Source organism: Leptonotus elevatus, chromosome 16 (genome assembly GCF_054856555.1).
Source record: "Leptonotus elevatus isolate MCC_2025b chromosome 16, RoL_Lele_1.0, whole genome shotgun sequence".
NCBI lineage: Eukaryota > Metazoa > Chordata > Actinopteri > Syngnathiformes > Syngnathidae > Leptonotus > Leptonotus elevatus.
The window spans coordinates 2,439,394-2,460,254 of NC_141254.1; the positions used below are offsets into that span (position 1 = coordinate 2,439,394).

Sequence of the window (20,861 nt, forward strand, 5' to 3'; positions counted from 1 at the left end):
AATCTTTTTGGCTCATTTGTGTTATTTTATATTGTACATAGATGTTGTCTGTATTAGGGATCATTATTAATAGCTATGAAAAATAAATGAATGAATGAATGGTCTTTGACATTGGTATAAGTACAATTACTGCCTTTTATTGATTTTTTTATTTTTTATTAAAAGGCGCCAGATAAAATAAGACTTGTGCTCTTTCTGCTCTATTTCATTCTAGATCAGACAACATTTGCAAAAATAAATAAAGCTTCACTAAAAGGAGGCCTTCACAATATTGTGCTTTTACTTTTAGTAACAACCACAGTGCCCTCTAGTGGAATGAATACAAAGTTGGTAGGACGTCTGTGCCCAGCCTCCTGGAAGAAGGCACAATAGTTTTTAAACATATTTTCTGCTCTCCATAATAGAAAAACGTACCTTTCCAATATGACAATAATACTTCACTCTCTAGTGTAGAAAGTATGTTTTGGAAATTACACACACAAAAAACGTTTGACCTGACGATGGAAAAAACGCCCACAATGTTTAGATAGTTTATTCAACGTCTAAAAGAAAAAGTTTATTTTACGGATATTCTAATATATATAATGCACTATAGGATGTAAAAATAACAAGTTAAGTATAGCTTTAAGATATTTGGACCATATAATGGTCAGGTGCTGAAAACTACTCAATGATATTACAGTACGAGTGATTCTCTATACACAGATGGAAGGGAACGCTTATGGACAGAACGCGCTGAGTTTGACACACTTCAAATTCAATGATCCCCTCTTGAATGTCAACAATAAAACAAGGATTTAAAAAGTGGTACATGCTTTACAACGCAGTGACACAAGTATCACTCAGTAGCAAAATAAAAAATAAAAAAACAGTTCAATTAAACCCCTCAGACAGACTTTCTAACAACATTTAGGGTGACCAGATTTTATTTTAAAATTATAAACCATACACTTCACTGAAAATCAAATATACAATCAATATTCACCAGGAAGTATGTGCATAGTCAATCTGGTGAACGGTGGTTGGTTGTGTTATTACTTTAGCTAATGCTAAACGTGGCGGCCATGGCTCAGGAGGTAGAAGGGGTCGTCTAGTAACCGAAAAGTCAACTGTTCCATTCCTGCTCTCTCAAAATAACGTGCCATTGTGTTCTTGGGCAAGACACAGTACACACATTGCACCAGCAGCACTCACATTGGTGTATGGCAGGTGTGAATGCTTGGTGGTGGTCGGAGGGGTTGAAGGCGCACACTGGCAGTCACGCCTCTGCCAGCGTGCCCCGGGGCAGCTGTGGTTACGGATGCACTTTACCGCCACCAGTGTGAGTATGTGAATAATGTATCACCATATAAATCTGATATATTGTTGTTAAATGCTGTCTTGGTTGAGTTTTAACAGCACTGAACAAGACAATGCACTTACGTTATCCAACCTTTTTTTTTTTTTTTTGATCGGTCCCTGAAGCTATTGGACGCTGGCTGTACCGTTTAACTCACAACAGTCTTGAATTATTATAACATTGGAAATATGCCGCCAGAAAAGCTCAGCTTGCATTGGGTGTGACGGGCAACCGCAGAATTGTGTTAGAGGGATTTCACATGATTATTAGACACAAGTTGGGTTTCCATCCACTCATTTTTATTCGAATTTTCAAGAAATGCGAAAAAACTGAATGGAAATGCCAGACATTCAAAAAGGGCTCAAATTCACCCAAAAGTTTTTACGTTTAGAAGGGTTTGATTTTGAAGCGAATCGAAAAAAGGAAAATGCATATTTTGGCTACGGAAACAGGTTTTGCGATTAAACGCTGCCACGACCAGATACACGTCGCACGTTTTGACCGGATATTACATCACACGTACGTTTGTAGTCCCAAAGCAATGTCGAACGATAAAGTAAGGTATGTTTGGGGGGACGACAAAACTGAAATATTTTTGGAATTAAATAAAGAAGCGAATATTAATGCTATTTTAGATGGAAAACAGCCAAGAAAAACTACGGTTTATCAAGAATTACAAAAGCAAACTCATACAACACCATCGCACGGCGCAGTCGCTTTGTTTTTCTTCTTCTTCTTTTAAAGTACTAGTGGATCACATCTCCAAGGGGGAGTCCCCTCTCAATCTTCACAAAAGAAGAACAGATGGAAACGGGCATATGTCACATGTCCGTTTTGCGCATTTTCAGTACATTTTAAATAATTGGATGGAAACCCCCACTACAGACGCAGGAAGTAGTTTTGTTTTTAGTATGACAAAAACATGCCTGCTCGCGAGTAGATGCGAATGAAAATGCAGACATGGATGTGAAAGTAAATTGGACTGAATTTAACAGTTAAACTCCTATTAAATTGGTATTATTGTATGAATCGCCACTTCTGTCAATTCCCGACAATGACAATGCTCACCTGAAGCAGGTTTACATCCGTCGATTGGGCTGAGTACAGACGGTCCTTCCCTTTCCTTGTAATTTTGCATCAAAAAACATTTACTGAAAATGTGTAAGCACTCGGCGAAAGGTGCCCATCGATAAGGACGGCCAGGGTATTGACGATTGACGGAAGTGCGCATCTCAGATATGTGATCGACAGACACATGGCCCAAACAATCTGCTTGCTGACTGGAAAATGCAGATGCCAGGATAGGACCTGTGTAAAATTGGGACAAAATAGGGCTGGTGAAATCCGCTGTGACTCGGGATAATAGGCTCAAAACCCCGGCTCTGGTCACCCTAAATACACTGTCTCTACCCATAATGGAATATCAGTTGAGTACTGTCATAAATACAGTAACCAGTGTAAAATCCAAAGGAAATTGAAGGTTTTTGTGGCAGAAGGCCATATATAAAGTCATAGATGTATCTGCCAACTTGATGCTATAATGCAGGCCGTCCATTTAGTTTGTCATGCATGAGAGTGATGGCGCTGCCTGTAAAGTCTCGAAGAACCTGGACTGTTTCTCGTTGGAGCTGCAGAGACTCGCGTACAAATTCTTGCTGAGTCTCTGCTAGCTGCTGCACCGACTCGGACAGAAGCTCCAGGGAGCGGGAAACTGTTTCCAGCAGGACGTTGGTGGCGTGCTGCTCCTGGAGGCTGAGTGACGCATTTTGTAGCATGCTTTCCCTCATGTTTACGTTGGGCTGACCAGTGATTGGGAGTGAGGCTGACAACGTTGAAGTGCCAGAGGAAGTATGAGGTCGTTCTCGTTTCTGGAGGCCATTATTTCCTTGGTGATCCCCTCTAAGTTTAGTTGCATGACTTGAAGGCAATGAGTCATCTTTTGCGTCATCATCCCAGTCTGCCAAAGAAACGAGCATCTTGAGTCAAAGAAATCCAAACGGACATACTGGATGTAATTCAGGGGTCACCAACTCCTGTCCTTGCGGGTCTCTATCCAACGTGTTTTAGACGTTTCCCTCTTCCAACACACCTGATTAACTCATTCACTCCCAGCCATTTTCACTGAAGCAACCCCCTTCGCTTTACTAGATTTTGACTGATTTTGCAAGGCCCACAGAATTTTGTGTTCTATTGCTATTAAAACATTGAACCTACCAAAAGAAAGATTAGAGTCCCTTCTTTCATCATGGAAAAAAAGTATATTTGTATCCGTTTCCGTTTTGCAGCAAATATAGCTAAGTTTAATCATTATTCACAAACCTGTTGAAAACAATGGCAAAAAGAGCTTGACTGATTTCTTATACTCTGCTGCCACCTGCTGGCCGTTTTTTGAAATTATGACCATTGCTTTACGCGACCTTTACAGGTCAGAAGCTGCATCAAAGCCTTCTGTATGTTTAAAAATAACATTAAAAAAAACATATAAAAAGGTTTTTAAGAGTGCAGTACAAAGTATTAAAAAACATTTATACATTTTTGGGATTGTATAAGTTAAAATGATCAGGGTTCTGTAGAGCTTGCTGATGAGCTGATCATATGAATCAGGTGTGTTGGAGGAGAGGAACATCTAAAACATGCTGGATAAGGGCCTTCGAGGACCAGAGCTGGTTGTCCCTGCTGTAATTAAAAGCGGTGTCTGTTAAACTGCATCCGGATCCCATTCACGACAACTCACCTTCCGAAGCAGGTATTTCAAACTGCACATCAAAGGCAGTCCGTGATGAGTCCCCTGAAACAATAAAAACATCAATATGAAATTTGCAATGTGGTGCATCGAAAGGAAGAAATACAAAATCAACAAAACTCCTGTAAGATTTTACAGTATCCTATGTACTGTACTTTTGCAACAGCGTCACCAAAGTTAAGGGTGTTATTTAACTGAAAAACAACAAATTAAATTTCTGCATTTATAATGTAAACAAGGTTAATTTGACTTAAGATTATTTTACCGAAAAGCAACAAATTAAATTCCTGCATTTATAATGTAAGCAAGGTTAACACACTGAAGCAACCCCCTTCACTCCTGACTGGTTTACTGGATTTTGACAGATTTTGCAAGGCCCACAGAATATTGTGTTCTATTGCTATTAAAACGTGGAACCTACCAAAAGAAAAATTAGAGTCCCTTCTTTCATCAGGAAAAAAAAGTATATTTTTATCCATTTTCATTTTGCAGCAATTAGCATTAGAATATAGCTAAGTTTCATAATTATTCACAAACCTGTTGAAAACAGCGGGGGAAACAGCTTGCTTCCCAGCTTGCCCTGGTTGATCTCTTATACTCTGCTGCCACCTGTTGGCCGTTTTTGTAATAACTACAATTGCTTAATGCATTCTCTTCAGTTCAGAGGCTGCATCAAAGCCTTCTGTATGTTATAGCATAAAATAAACATTAAAAAAACGTATAAATACATCTTTGGGAGCATGGTAATATTTATAATAGAACGTATTTCTAAGTTTTTGGGAACAATTAGTTAAAATGTGTGGTGGACAAAGTTGACTATGTCCTTCTGCAATCCTTATTGCTCACTTCTGTTTGTTCTACCACCATCACACGTCACAATGTTTTTCTAGTTATACAGCCATTCAGTTTTATACCAGTGTAACAGTTTAAATTGTTTATTTTACTTAAAACATTGCCTATATACTGATTGAATGTCTGATGATGGTGATATTTTAACACCTAATTTAAAACTATAATAAATGTCAATGGAGTAGTAGAGATGGTTCCTCTTTGCTACCTGACTGTGCAAATCCGCTTGAAGAGTAGGCCATCGGTGGAGGCCTAGACAACTCATCAGCACCATTTGGTGAACTCTGCATTCCAACCATGTCATCCTCCTCCATTTCTTCAACATCATCATCATCACAAAGTGGGCCTAAGTCACTGTTGATCTGATCTTCCTGATCCATCTCCAGAATCTGAAGTACTACTTTCTCTGTTTGATTAAGGTCTTTAGATAGACGTGAGTTGATGCCCCGGTTTGGCACCTTGCCCGACCGCATGGCAGCAACTTTCCGCTTGGTGTCACACTTCAGGTCCGACCATTTCTTTACGACCTCAATGACCTCTCGTTGACACTCGCCAATCTCATTGACACGGGCTGCAATTTCAGCCCATGTGCGCTTCTTCACGTCTGTTGCCACGCCACGGTTGAATTTTCCTTTAGGTTAAAAGAACACAAAAGCAACCAGATGATGCACTTTTAAATGTCACAATGTAAAAATAGCTGACATCCAATAATTAACATTTTACAATTCTATAGCTAATTCCATGTTGATGAATTCGACACTATGGCACCATGCAAACTCCAACATACATATTTGTTTGATCATATGTGCACTGTCCAAAAAAACTAAACATGGTGCCAGTGGGTACTAGTTAGCTCAAAGGACAACGTGAGCAGTCAGTTCTAAAAATAATCACCTGACATCTAGACTTACCAAGAATAAGAATGAAAACAGAAGAATAATGTTAACAATCATTTATTTATTTAAACTTAACATGGTACATGTTTCTTAATGTACCAAATATTCTATATTTTGTTAAAAAAATAAAAAAATATTCAATTTGGGATGCTGTTTAGATTTACCCAGATTTTTCAAATAATTTAATTTTAGAGCTGTAATTTTAATGTGATACCACATTATTTTTGCTCACGAATCACAATCCAACATCTGTCCATTCCTAATATTTCGGAAGTGGGAACTTGGACCTGTAGTATCCAGCCTTAAAATTAATGAATGAGTAATAAGCAAATAAAAGTGCACTACTTGTCTGCAACCAGCAGAAGCTGTTGATAACTTGATTAATCTCAGATTGTTTAAATTGAGAGAACAAAAATGACAACAATGGCTTTATTCTATATCATTAATGTATAATGTTTAAAAGAAAATGCAAAAACTAAAAATACACTTTCCTTAGTATTTTGACATTCATATAATATAAACTATAAATAAATAAATAAATAATTGACAGTTTTCATCAGTCCTCAAATGCCTCTCTCTACTTGAAATGCTGTGTCTTCTTAGCTTTATTATGTTTTGTTAAATCAGATGTGTGGTCACAGGAACATTAGTCTATTCATATAAAAAGCCACATTTAGAAACATACCCACAATCACGGAGCGATGTTTCCTCACTTCATCTAAAAGTATGTGGACCTCACTGAAAGTGAAACGGGCTTTCCTTTTCTTGAAGCGTATAACACTGTCTTGGTTGAAGAGTAACGTTGACGACATCCTCCACAAAACAGCGTCTGAGGTTCTTCAGCTGCTTTGTAATAGCCTCTCTGCTCCAAATTCCAGAGGACTCTGTCAAAAGGTTAATTATTATACATTATAACCAAAATTACAATAACTGAACAATGGGGGTTTAAATGGCTTGCTATTTTGGCACGAGGTGAGAATAAACGTCCACGCGTTCCAGACGAGCACCCTCGACAACTCTGACATTAGACTTATTTTACCAATTAAACATTTAAACGTAATGTTTAGATTACATAAAGTACTCAGTGCATTTTCACCTTGCCCACGAAGAACCCAACGAACAATGCAAGCACTTTAGCACACTTGCGACAGCCTAGCTTAAATGAACACAATACTCTTACTCGCATGACCTCACACATAAATATACTTTACGGACACGGACTTCAAATAACCATATGCATTTATAGACAAATTAATTTCGACGAGCACTTGCATAGACATAAGATGTGTGGTACCGTCGGCTCTATTTCAGCTCGGCTAGTTCTCTGAGGTAGTGATGGCTAAAGCTAACATTGGATGAGGTTCGCAGGTTGAGCTAATGAATGATGCACTGTTAAATTCATCCTCACCTCGTGGACTATATGAACTTGTAATGTACACATGTATTTTAAACATGACACCCACACAGTTCACCTGCACATATAATGGTAATTCGACAGACGTTGTTTGACAGTATTAGCTATGTGGCATCACTTAGTGATACCCAAACTCAGCTATGCTTTCTTTGCAGCAAGATAGCGAAAGCTAATGCTAGTGCTAAGCTAATAAAGCGCAGTATTCACACGCGCTGGCTATTGGACGGGAGGTGAGCTTCCAACCCGTACTCAGAAAATTGTGAACTCACCTGAAAGTCCAAATATTGATATTTGTTCGTAGAGTATTTATATAAACGTCCTTATCAACAAGCTAGCTGGTATAAAGCTAGCGGGTAGACTCCCACCCAGATTAGTATGTCCGGTAAATCGTTCAGGTTTGCATAGCCTTACTGAAACAGCGATCCTGCTTTTATGCAAAAATACATTTAAATTACATTACACGACTCAAATTCCCCTAGTTATGTGCGAAATAGTAAACAGTATAATTTTTTAGGGATTTGCGATTAATTTGGTCTTTGACACTTTCCAGATTGTAAATATGCTCTTATTTTGAAGGAAAAACTCTCCCGAGGTAGGAGGAGAAAGAGATTTGTATTTGAACGAATAAACTCGCCGATTCTAGTATTTAAGGCCACAGAGATTATAGATTAAACAATATTGGGTGTATTTAACTACCTTTCTTCTGGTTTAGGGTGTAATTAATTGTGAATACTGTATTGCTATTGTGTCAATCTAAAGTCCCCCATCTAACTAATTAGGGGTGCATAAGAAGCTATTTTAATCTAAATATAAAATTTGATTTAAAAGATGAGAGCAATGACTTGAACATCTTTAAAATATATTATATGTATCAAATTGTCTTGTATTGGAGAAATGTATATTTTAAGAAAATGCTACATTTCCAGTAACCTGCTAAATTCATTCATATTACAAAATAAACTATTTGCATCATACACCCTTTCAAACTCAGCCCTATACTATTGAACCAAATTGTTCCACTTTGAAATAAACCGTCCTTGAATCATATATGTATCGAGATGCTTGTCAAGTCATCTTTTTTTGGAGAGGGAGTACACACCCCTATCTATCCATCAATCAAAATTTTGAGTGTGCACTTATTGTTTAGGAAGTGAGGCAAGCGTAATCTACTTGTGATAATGATGAAAGGGCACATTTCAACCAGTGTTGGTCATTAATGAAGTTGGTCACTAGCCAGTGTTCTTCATCATTGAACACATCTTTATTTCATATATAGCACATCTCATTGAGCAGTTAAAGTGGTTATAACGACAATGACAAAAACTTGGAAAAAAGGCACCTCAATTATTGGCTGCATGCATCAGTAGCATACACATCTGCTATATTGTTTATTAATTCACACATTATGCTGGTTCAGGCATATCCACAGAATGCAAAGTTGTATCAAATAGTAAACGTAACAAGATAGTAAGGTGGGCATGTGTGCATACTTAACATAAAACGATAGTGTCCAAACAAATCATTGATTGTCTTTGTATGCTAAAATCATCATTATTTCCATTGTTTGATGTACAATATTTGACTTATATTTCCATTGTTTCATGTACAATCGATATTTGATTACTCATTTTCCCCTCATTAGAGCCAACATTTGAAGGCTAGCGTAAATGTATGTGATGTAATGCAAAACAAAATTATAAAAAATAAAATAAAATAAAAAACACCTATGGCAATTAAACTCTTGTTATTTGCGTTAAGAGGAATACCTTCTAAAGTTGATCCTAACTTTCAAAATTTTAACCCAAATTTTTTTTGTCAACTGAAACTTTGATTCAGTCCTACTATTTCACATTGTATGTGCTCTATGATTTGCAATTATGTCTTCACATTTCATTTGTACTTAAGTGCAGCTCAAAATCAAATGTCAAACAGTAAACCTATTGACTTAAACTCAGCATGCAATTAATCACACTGTATAACTGCTTTTTCTTCAGCGTTGTGAACATTGTCAGTGAATGCTTGTGCTTCCCTGGGTTGATACAGCATAATTTCTACCTTACAAGTAATATGGCACAGTCAACAATCCTATAACGGTCTCGTGATCAGGCATTGCTTTGAAAATAACATTTGGAGAGACTGGGAAGTTGTTGGAAGGTGGAGAGAAATATATAGATATATATAAAGAACATCCAAACAAATCGAGTCCAAGTAGGAGTATCCTTCTGGGCTCAAGAATACATGGTCAATTGAAGCCACTGAAAAGACAAACAACACAGTGATAGTTGATTAAAGGATTTGAAATCAATCAGACTTCTATAAAATGTCAAACAAAAAGTGAGATGAGATTACCTCCTGAACATTGACTTTGATTGTCCCATTGTTTTCCTTATCCAGCGTTTTAAAGGCACCTAAACACGAGCAGTCAGGTCAATTTTAGTGTCTGAGCACCTCATATCATATCTGAGTGGGCTCATTTTAAACTTACGGCACATGGCATCCAGCCTTACAAGACAGCCAATGTAGTTGTCAAAATCCATGTTGCCGCTCTCATCGCAATACCTGCGAATTAACATCTGGAACAGCTGCTCACTTAGAGGAAAGCCTGCAGAAGATCATTTCAACAGTCCGTATTAAACCAAATGAAGTTCTTATTGTCCACATACCACAGATAAAAGTGTATAATGCATTAAGAATGAAACATTCCATGGAATCTCAACTGAGAACATGCAAGACTTTGTGGACACGTAATAAGACACTTTACATTTAACAAGGCAGATTTATCAAACACTGATGATGAGTCAGCAACATTTAGGCAGCTAACGTGTCACTTCCTGTTAGTGCTCCTATTTGAAATCTATTCACACCATATCCGGTGGACTAAGTGGACTAACGTTAACTGTATGACTGCGTGGAAGCTTTCCAAACATGCTTTGTTGCCATTACAAATAACACTTGTGACAATGTTATGCCTTTTTAATATGTTATTTTGTACAGTTACAGTGGTGTTGTTTCTAGTAGGGTATTAAATTGTTGTTACTTAGTGACACCCTTAGTAATAAAAGTAGTCCAGTCGGTGCTATAAATAAAGCAATGCCCTATGTTTGAGTGACAAGAGAACATTTGTACAAGAAAGCGCAAATAGATTTAAATGTAACCAATGTAACCACACTTTATTTCTTGAGTTTAAAACAAGTCAGTGGGCCGGAGGAGATTAAATGTGCGGGCTAGAAAGAAAATAATAATAATTAAAAAAAATGTGCGGGCTAGAACAGCCATCTCAGGCAGTGCATTTCACAGGCCGACCCACTGGGAAATTGCCAAAATGTCCAGATTACTGATCCGGGTTTGGCTGTAGCCTGTAGCATAGCAAAAATATGGAAAACATGAAGTTTCCAGATACCTTGAAAAGGTGATTGTGATTCGTGACCATAAAATAGGTTGGTATGTCATGCAAATCATTAACCAAGAACAAAAATGGGGTTTCCAATACAAAACATTTTATTAGCTGCTCATATGAAGGTAACATGAGATTGAATATCTTGCGCAAGGCAATTTAACTAGTTTAGAAATCAAATCTTCTTTGTCACTTGTAAAATCAATTAATCATACAAATATAGCGTATATTATACAGTATTGAGTTATCAAAAGAGAATTGAACATTTAACAATTACAAGGGTGGCAGAAATCTTTCTCAGATAAATTGGCTTGGGCTTTCACTTGTAGTATAATGCTTAAGATACATATCTACAAAAATCTAGTATCTAGTAATGTTGCAAATATTTGACAGTACTGCGAGTGACAAGTACATTATGTGCAACAGTCAAGCAACCTCAACTTGTCTAAAAAGCAGCAGCAAGTCATACATTGATTTTGCAAACTACCAAAAAGGCGATTTAACAGCTGCGTGCACCTCCTCCTTGTAGCGTCTCACAATTAATATATATTTATGTTAGCCAACAGCATCTGATGAGAATTCTAAACTTGGTCAAATAGAAAAAACAAACTAGACTAAGTGCAATTTTTAGAGAAATTGCGTGGGAATGCTGAAAGCTGAATGCTAGCTAATAGCTGAATGCATGTGGAATGCTTATGAAGTAAATTGAGAGATAAATTATGACATTTTGACCTCCTGGTTACTGGACAATGCACTTTACCAACTGTGCCACAGAGCAGTATCAGAAACCTGGTAATGATGTTACGTTATATGTATGGAAGTGGGCGTGGAAAGTGAGACTTAGAAAAAGCTCAATGTCTTTTCCATTGAAAATAATTGGGGAAAAGTTGATTCATAGATATAATGTTAAACTGTGCAAATATTGCAAGTAATATGTAGTCAGACGATATATACCCCGGGAGGCGTGAATTTTTGAAGCAAGTTTAAATTCGAACAGTCTAAATCGGAAGTATTATGTGGGAGTTGTTATGGGGCAAGTAAGTGTGAAGAATAGAAACCACAATAACATATGTGGGAATGCTTCAGCAGCCTTTGAAAGAGGATGCGGCCTGGGCTTATAGCTCAACAGTCAGAGCACTCCAAATGGTGGCACGGGTTTTGAGTAGGTGTGGCTTGGACTGCGCAGGAATCACCACAGTTACAAATGTACAGTACATGCAGTATTTGTAATTTGCCTAAATAATAGTAATATGGGACATTGCAAATACTGTTTTAATACGGTTTTTGTAAAGTCACACAGATAAACAGTAAGACAAAGAAGGAAAAGTATTTGTAAAAAATGGGCATTGTTTCAAGATGCACCGAGTAACGATGTAAAAATAAATTTTCAGTGATATTTAAAGAACAAAATGGCAGGCAAAACAAAAACTCACCAGCAGCTCTGAAAGCATTGGGCAATTCATCGGCCCCAATAACACCAGAGCCATCTGAATCGTAGGACTTGTACACTCCCTAAACAACAAGAACGAACATTTTTCAAACATGCATTCAAGTTTGAAAGGATGTGGAATTTGAGTATTAAGGTACTGAAGCTTGTAAATTATCTAGTCAAACTTAAAACTGAAGAGGCTTGTCGTCAAGGTATGCCGGAAAAAATGTGAAAGTTTGTAAACAACAGAAATCCGCAGAGAATAGAATGGATGGCGCTCTTTTATTTTTTTTACTTAATTCAAAAAGTGAAATTATTATTGAGTGGAATGGAATATGTTACTTGACCGCTTTGCAATTCCAAAAATACTTGAACTGTACTGTTGTTGCCTTTGTTGCATTGTACTATAATTTTTTTTTCTTCTCTGACTCACTGCTGACGATTAAAACTGACCACAGGAATGCAACAGCAGAGAAAGGAAACACCCATGTAGAACAAATGTGTCAAGTCTGCAATACTTGCCTGCCATTTCTTTATGTTATTCCAGAGGTATTTGAATTCATGGAAGCCAAGTTTTCCAGTGCTGTCACTCTGGAACATCATTAAGGTCCACGGTGTTCATCAAGCACATGCAAACATGTGCCCCGGCATATTTGCCTAAGGTGTTTTTCAGTCCACCTTACTTAACATACACACCCAGTTCACATCTCACTTACAGTAGTTTTACCTGCTGTGAAAGGCTGACTACATGGGCACGAGGTGCTGCATGATTTCATATAGGTTTTAATCGACACTAATAAAATGAAAGTCGAGTCAACTAGTCGCTGATAACGGCATTGATATTTTTTCGTAATGCTTAAAAAAAAAAAATCTCATAAGGGGGGAAAATTTTTCAATAATGTATATTTACCGACAATGGACAGCTCATGCACTAAATTTATGTACAACATACACGTTAAAATTAGAGCTGTCAAATTATATTTAAAAAAATCAGATTAATCACATCTTAGAATATGAGGATGTCTATACATTTTTTGATCCACTGCACACTCACCCTCCTCTTTTTCTAATCAGTTAACTACTTGCATAATTTAAAATGGAAAAAAATATCTCAATAGTTTGACATGAACAAATATTCTGAATGTCATACACAATAATATTAATAGTGTGATTAATCTGCGTTAATACGTGATTAATGCAATAATTTTTTGTGATTAATCAATGAATTAATGCTGTAACTTTGACAGCATTAGAACACAATACTACTATCTATTAAGGATGTAACGATAATGGCAATATTGTGATATCGCGATATTAAAATTGCCACAATATTGTTATGTCAAGATATTAAAAGCAGTACATCTGTTAAAAAGGTGAGGTTGTATTCCATTTGTGCAGTGATAGCACCCTCTGGTGGTTAGTGTAATAATGCTGTTTAATTTTAATTAGGAATGTTTTGGCCACTGCAGCGGTTATCACTCCTATAAAACAGTCATGCCATCAAATATTTTTCAACATCTGTCAAAAAAAATTATAATTGGGGGCCAGCTTCAGCCGGACACAACATTGTGAACTACACAGACCATGGTGCCCGATGAGCCAAGAGCACGTCAATGCCATAGCCAAGCCTATTTATCCGTCACTGCTGTTATTAAGTATAAAAACACAATATTGCCCCCCCCCCACCCCACATATGATTTTTTTTTTTTTACAATAGCGTGAGTTTTTATACGGTACAATGAGCCTATTTATATTGCCAACCTCCCCACAATACCGTGATAATTATCATATTGTGAGGTTCATATTGGGATATTTATCATATCGTGATGTTTGGATATCGTTACATCTCTACTATCTATTCGCCACGTTGTTCTGTGGCCACCAGATTCTGCTACGCGGCAATTTGCAGTGCTTCTCCAGCACACCAGCGAGCCAAATAAGGATAAGTGGTAGGGAATATAGAAGGATGGATTGATAGATGTTTGAAAAAAAAAAAAAAAAATACCTCTGTGTACAGTAGAATTCTAAACTATCCATCAATTTAGGTAGCATAATCTGAAAAATTGGTCAAAATCCTACGCAAGCCTGGCTTTGTACCCCTTTAATTAACCAAATGATCACGTTCAGAAATAGAAGACAATACAAATCAATAAAAGTGATGGACTAATTTCATTCAGTGCACACTTCAGTTTGTGTTCAGGGATCAGTCCAAAATCGTTTATGCCTGTCAAACATGCTAATTGTGCCCGTTTGAAATTATAAGCTTCAGTAACATGTTTCTCATTCTGGAACACATCAAATAAAGCCTTCCACAGATAGAAAGGATACATCCATGACGGCCACCATGCTTCTGCAAGACTCAATAGTGAAACCATCGGTCTTTAGATCTCCATCTGAAACAACACACACACACTTTTTTTTCTTCTGCAATACAATATACAGCGTTACATTACAGTATATTACAGTCTGATTCGCATCAGACTCCAAAGAAATCATAAAAGGCAGTAGACATATGTGTAAAAGATGTGCAAGTACAGTATGACAAAGTAACTTACGTTTTCCAATGATTTTGTTTAGGATATTCATGAGTTCAGCTGGACTCACTTCCATGTCCTGTGAAAATTCAAGAGTAACAGTTTAAAAGTGCAGCCATACAATCTAATATGTAATGTAAAATTGTAAAAAAAAAAAAAAAAAAAAAAAAAAATACAAATAAAATTGGGAACAAAACAAACAAAAAAAATATTCTGTATAAAATCTAACTGCATGTAATGAAAAGGCAGTGCAGAATCACAATTTTTTTCAGAGCATTTTTATGTTCTATATGTTGCTAAATGCATGATAAAACATTGTACAGAATATAAGGGATGAACCAGCCTAAATATAATTTATATTAATTCAATACTGCTCCAAATATAAATCCATGCAAATAATGCCTTTTTGAGTTTGATTGCTTGATATTTTTATTTGCTTTGAGCAAGCCAAACAAAATTATATTTTATAAAAGCCATACAAAAGCACAAATGTTTTAGAACAAAAAAATAAAAATAAATGAAATGATCACTTTAAGTAAAAAGTGGTATATTGGGATGCAGAGGTCTTTCTTTAAAAATATCTGTAATTTATATTTTTATTGGGGGGGGGTTATGTACAAGTATTAAAAGTACTAGTGTTAAGTTAAGTTATCGGTGCTTGGTATCTGTATTTGTGACTATTCAAGAATCTTAGTACAAGTACTGGTATCGGTCTCGAAAAAATTGGTATCAAATGTAACGAATATTGCCAGTCACCCTCAATTGTTTTCATTTTATGTGCCTTTTTAAACATTTCCCCCTGGGGGAATGTGTGTGCGTGTCTTAACTCTGTGTTTTCAGTTCGAAAGGACTCTGAGTTTCCCTCCAGCAGGGACTGGACTTCGTTTTATAACACCCAGGAAACGCATATCACAGCTCCGACAGACCTGAAATCCTGTCTGATAAGCAGTCCCCAGACCATCTTTTATGGTCTGGCCTATCCACAGGAATTAGCCATGTGTTTTTTGGGGGGGGAAACAATGCCCCTTGGAAGTTGTATGGTACAACAGTGCCCTCCAACGGTCACTATCGGTTATCCTCAAGAATCCTGCCGCTCCAAATTAATCTGAAGTCTACATAATTCGGGACATACACGGACTCTATATACTTGACTGACATCAAATAACTCCTGTTGTTTATCTTTGTACATAACCTGTATGTCTATCTCAAATGAATGACGTGTGTAATTTCTGTAGCCACCAGCTAATTAGTAAGCTTAGCGGATTCAATAACTTTAAGATCGCGGTAATGTTTGAAATGTGTTCAAAATGATAAATGAAGCATCTGGCTTGTCAATTCTGATCCAAAAATTATCAAATACTATCCCAACTCTTTTCCTGAACTCTCTTCCCCATGAACTGCTCAAGGGCTCTTCTGCAACTCCTCCACCCTCTCTCCACCTCACGTCTGGCCCCATGAACCTTTCTTGATCATCACGAGAAACGTGGTCGCTGAGGGTGACCACGCGGCTTCTTCCTTTGAGCCCCGGACTTGAGTCACAACACGCGTCTCAAAGCACGGATCAAGCAAGGACTCGCAAACACACTGCGCATCCCCAAAACATGCGTGTCTGTTCCAGCCGTGAGCCCGAGGCGTCCCTCAGCGCTCACAAAAGGACCGGGCGCTGCCTCCACGCCGTGCGTGCATCACCGACCAGCAGCCAGAGACTCCCGGGCAGCATACCAGCATTCAACCGAGGATCGACGCTCGAGTCTCTCTCTCTCTCCCGTGCGACTGAACTAGTCCATGAGTTGCGCCTGCATTGCAATCTGACCATATACTACTGGTGCAACGCTTTTATTCAAACATAAAATAATTGACAGGTCAAACGCTTCCATCTACCTTTTTCATCTACCTTCTTTTATCTTTAGGTTAGGTTGCAAGTTTTCTTTTTATCTTTGATTCGCATTTTTATTCCGTTTCATTAATAGGTTAGGCTGTGACTGATATATGTGTGTTTACTAAATACATTTGTTGTCTAGAAATTCAATTTCTTCCGAATAATTTGTGTTTACTGAGTGGATTAGTAATTCTCTTATGAAAGCAAAGAACTCCATGATTAACTAAAGTAGCAACTTCAGATTATGAATACTTGATAATAGGATTTTTATAGTTTATTTTGCTCCTACAAACAAGCAAAGTCAACGTGGTGCCCCAGAGGTTGCTGAGGAAATTACAACTACCCTCAGTACTCTCTAAATTTCTCATTAAGCCATTACGGCAACCCAAATAATCGCTACACAAACATCTAAAAAAAATAAAAATAAAATAAAAGAGTAGTAGCTTATATGTAAGGACGAGGGCTTCGGGACTGAAATCACAGTTGGTGTCCCATTGCGGACAAATGCAAAATGGCAACTACTACAGATGTTGAAGAGCTGAGTCTGCTTTCTGACTATTGCCAAGGTATAATGAGTCTAAATTACATGAAATGAAAATATATTTGTCCTGCACTGCTTAGCTAGTGAAATTGAAAAAGGACAACAGTTGTTCTTCAATTATAGTTTTTCTTTAGCCTTCTTGATCCTATGTGGAGAATACTATCAAAGTAGGATCAAGTAAATATTGCCAGTATTGTGCTACCTGTACATCAGAAGACTTCTGAGAAAATGTGAGAAAAGTACCTTTGAAAACTATCATCTCATACCTGCTTACATTACAAGACCATTTATAGAGCTTTTAGTCACAGCCTGGTCTCAGACTTTACAAACACTGAATTTGCAGGGTCACTATTTACAAGATTTTTGTTGCCATTCTTCCTGCTCTTCATGCTTTTTAGTACAGTGAACAATAGCCTACCTGTTTGAAGTCAGAATCTCTTTAAATTAAGAGAAGGAAATTATAATTTTTAGGGGCTTATTTATTTTTGAAACGTGTTAAGTGAGGACCAACATAGGATGTGAGAACGTGTTTCAGTTTTGGGTGTAAAATTGTGGAATGGATTGGAGGATGCGTTGAAGCTGTGTACTTTTCTGATGGTGTTAAAGAAAAAAAGAAAATGTAAAAATAATGAATCCTCATAATGCCATTGATCAAATGTAAAACAATTAGGGTGTATTCAGACCTGCACTGTTTGGTCCGCTTTAAATGGATCAGAGTTCGTTTCCCACGCTGAACCGGACCTTTTGTGGCATTTAATCATTTCAGAGAAATTATAATCCATTTCCTGATATGATAGTCAGTTGGTATCGAACCATTGAATGTACTTAAATGATGTCCAAGCGGGATTTTAACCCAGGTTCTCCGTGGTGGGAAGAAATTGCTCTAAGCACCGAGCTAAACTTCCAGCATTCCCACAAAAGACTGGTGCTTCAGCATATTCCTTTTTCAGTTGATAATTGATTTGTTCGAAGGGATGTTTGTGCTTTCTTTTCTGTGTTATGTATGGAATCGAAATGAACTATGCATTCATAGATTTTAAAGTTGTAAAATGCATTTAGTGACATCATAAAAGGGCATGAATGTGTGAATAAAATATATGAATATTAGTGACAATACATCTAATCGCCATGAAATATAGACATCTCATTTCTCCAAACGCGTTTCCCTCTTCACTCATCAAATACAGCGGGCCTTCGCAAACTTGTGTTTTTTTCACCCAATATTTAATTTTTTTCCCCCTTCGTTTTTGTTATATGAGGGGTGCCATTCCTGAACGGTTCATGGAAAATGCTTAATGTTTTTTTTTTTAATTACTCGTAGCACTTCCGCCCAAAAATATTATTATTTTATTTCAATGCATATACAAAGGGCATCAATTATACACAGATTTTCGCTATTTGTGCACTGGCCCGGGCCTTATCCTCCACAAATAGCTGGGGCACACTGTAATTTCTCCTCAAATACTGAAATGGAATCTCTGGCGGGATTAAAGAGAGAACCAAGAAAAAAGGAGCTTGCAAATAATGAAATAGAAACAGCTCATGGGGTCAGTAGATATATAAGATATACATGTGCTAAACATTCACAAAAGCAATTTGGGCAACACATCTTGTCCAGGCAGGTACTATTGCAGAAACACATCTGTACGTGCAAAAAAAAATTATAAAAGTGGATAATTGTATTTCAAATAGAGTGAACCCCAACTTTTCAGTTAATTATTCATCATTTCATCACCTATCCACCTTTTTTATGTCAAACCCCATCCTCAGCTATTCTCTGAAAATCATCTATGTTGTTTTTATTTAATTAACAGTTTAAACTATCAACAGAGGCAACAAAAAAGACAGACAGACAGCTGAGTCTGATGGTACACTCACATCTCCGGCGAGTTGCTGGAAGACTCTGCGGAACTGTTTCTCTTCATCGCTCTCATGCTGCTCTGCATATGCAAGAGGTCTGCGAGGCGCAGGCTGCGTGAACATTACAAACATTGTCATTAGACTGAGTTAATGGCGCAGTGATGCACACAGTGAGTTAAATAGGAAATGCATGTCACTCACAGGTTCAGAGGGAATGAACTGGGCTGGGTCGATGTTCCTGCAAAAGCACAATTAAATAGAGAAGTTTAAAAACCTATGTGCATGTTTTACTCTTGGATGATTCTTTGTGCATTATCTCACCCGATGACATTAATCAGGCCACCAATGAACTTTCTGGCAAATGACATTTTGAGTCAGCTGTGAATATCAAATGTAACACATATTACTCAAAAATACATACATCACAAACAATACTTGGGTCTGGATTCAACAGTACCAATTAAACACATGGTGAAATTAAACAAGAAGTGGCAGCTGGTCAACAGAGGCCACCCCAGAACTGATAGTGGTCACCCTAAAACCCTTGACAAAAAAACTAAATAAAAAATAATAATCAACAAATATATTTATATGAAAATAAAAAACATTTCATATAAAAGTCTATTTTTAGATTAGCATGATAAATGGTATTTCGATATGATGAGTCGTTTTGTTGAACTCTGTTTAATTTTGTGGCATACTTCCGCTTGGAGTGCACAAATCTTTACCTATTTACCTCTTTTTTTACATTGGGTCACACTGACTAGCCACCATTACACTTACTGAATACAGATGAGTGTAGACATCACTATGCCTCTTGTTTTAGGTAATTAAAAACATTGTAAATATTGTATATGACTAAAATCATTTATAAATAAATTTTAGAATGTTAGAATATTAAATATATACTGGGGATGCTTAACTGGGGATACTCAGATTTCTGACAGGGTTATAGTAACCAAAAGCCCCTCAAGTTGCATTAAAATTGGGGTTATTGTGTAATTTTTGACTGCCCCGCCCCCTAGTATAAAACATTATGAATGTCTGTATGCATGTAGTTCTCGTTTTACGTCGTCTTGTGACACACCCGCCACCTTGGTGGAAAACGCAGCCGCACTTCGAACGCTGAAAGAGACCAACAAAGTTTATTTCTTCTTCGCTTGTGATCTCCAATAAGTCTTCAAGCCTTAACTATGAGCCGTTTTTCCACACAACCCGTACCGTAAGACCGGTATCATTCGTTCTTTGACGTTGAAAACGAATACTGTATCATGTTGTTTTTCGCTGTTTATTGGATGGAATAAATTGCGGGGGAAAACACATATTCGTGGTTGAAATATCTCCAAACCATACAGTTTCAACAGTGCTGTTTTGACGAAGCCTCGCCTACGTAGCAACATTTGCCCGAGTTAGCTAATATTAGTATCGGCTAACACGAAGCTAGCAAGCTAACGACGAGGAACGCAACCTTGCCTGTCGAATTGGACAACCTTTTAATTTAGCTAATAGTTATCCAACCTTACGTGGGTTGATAATTATATAAAGTGCAATAACTTACCGTTGTAGGCAGTCACTCAAGTTGTTAGCTGGACAGTCGGCCGGGGTTTGGCAAGTTCCGAGGCAGCTGGCACTAGGATCAGTCAACACAAACACACCCTGACTGTGCCGCTAGCAGAACCAGAGAATAGAGAGAAAGAAGAGCAAGCAGGACGAGAGTATGTCGGACAAGTTGAGTCCTGCTGCCAAAACCGCACCTCTTGTTTGCTTGCTTTGTTACATGACTGCCGTCTACTGGAATTAGAGGGAATCGCAAGCACGTCCCAAGAAATTTAAATTTAAATAAGCATCAAGAATGGCTATCAATTAAATGATGGGACAATGTGGTTTCGTACACTGAAAAAATCATCAAGTGGTTGCACACAGTAAAATCATCTGGATCCAGAAATATATATATTTTAAGTAGATTTATAGTTTATTTAAAAA

General features: G+C 37.3%; 2 protein-coding genes across 2 annotated transcripts; both read right to left on the bottom strand.

Moving 5' to 3' along the window:
* Positions 1 to 115: 115 nt before the first annotated feature.
* Positions 116 to 7,785, bottom strand: LOC147160376 (uncharacterized). Its single transcript, XM_086057982.1, has 5 exons — positions 7,511 to 7,785; positions 6,513 to 6,711; positions 5,140 to 5,562; positions 4,074 to 4,127; positions 116 to 3,296 (listed from the first exon to the last, which is right to left on the bottom strand). Exons 2-5 carry the CDS (start codon positions 6,637 to 6,639, stop codon positions 2,875 to 2,877), a joined length of 1,026 nt encoding a protein of 341 aa, XP_085914108.1. The 5' UTR covers positions 6,640 to 6,711; positions 7,511 to 7,785; the 3' UTR covers positions 116 to 2,874.
* A 695-nt stretch (positions 7,786 to 8,480) lies between these two features.
* capns1a (calpain, small subunit 1 a) lies at positions 8,481 to 20,651 on the bottom strand. The gene is made up of 11 exons (XM_086098955.1): positions 20,437 to 20,651; positions 19,200 to 19,256; positions 19,080 to 19,116; positions 18,897 to 18,989; positions 14,620 to 14,677; positions 14,393 to 14,457; positions 12,587 to 12,655; positions 12,069 to 12,147; positions 9,727 to 9,843; positions 9,591 to 9,649; positions 8,481 to 9,496 (listed from the first exon to the last, which is right to left on the bottom strand). The coding sequence occupies exons 2-11, from the start codon at positions 19,244 to 19,246 to the stop codon at positions 9,470 to 9,472; spliced, it is 651 nt and encodes a 216-aa protein (XP_085955081.1). The 5' UTR covers positions 19,247 to 19,256; positions 20,437 to 20,651; the 3' UTR covers positions 8,481 to 9,469.
* Between the last annotated feature and the right edge of the window lie 210 nt (positions 20,652 to 20,861).

Excerpts from the sequence above, each read along its gene's own strand:
- LOC147160376 (XM_086057982.1), bottom strand. The coding sequence starts at position 6,639 with ATGTCGTCAACGTTACTCTTCAACCAAGACAGTGTTATACGCTTCAAG. Across the intron at positions 5,563-6,512 it reads ACATCGCTCCGTGATTGTGG|GAAAATTCAACCGTGGCGTG; the intron begins GTATGTTTCTAA and ends TTTAACCTAAAG. Across the intron at positions 4,128-5,139 it reads AAGCGGATTTGCACAGTCAG|GGGACTCATCACGGACTGCC; the intron begins GTAGCAAAGAGG and ends TTATTGTTTCAG.
- capns1a (XM_086098955.1), bottom strand. The coding sequence starts at position 19,246 with ATGTCATTTGCCAGAAAGTTCATTGGTGGCCTGATTAATGTCATCGG. Across the intron at positions 19,117-19,199 it reads GGCCTGATTAATGTCATCGG|GAACATCGACCCAGCCCAGT; the intron begins GTGAGATAATGC and ends GTGCTTTTGCAG. Across the intron at positions 12,656-14,392 it reads GCATGGTGGCCGTCATGGAT|AGTGACAGCACTGGAAAACT; the intron begins GTATCCTTTCTA and ends ATGATGTTCCAG.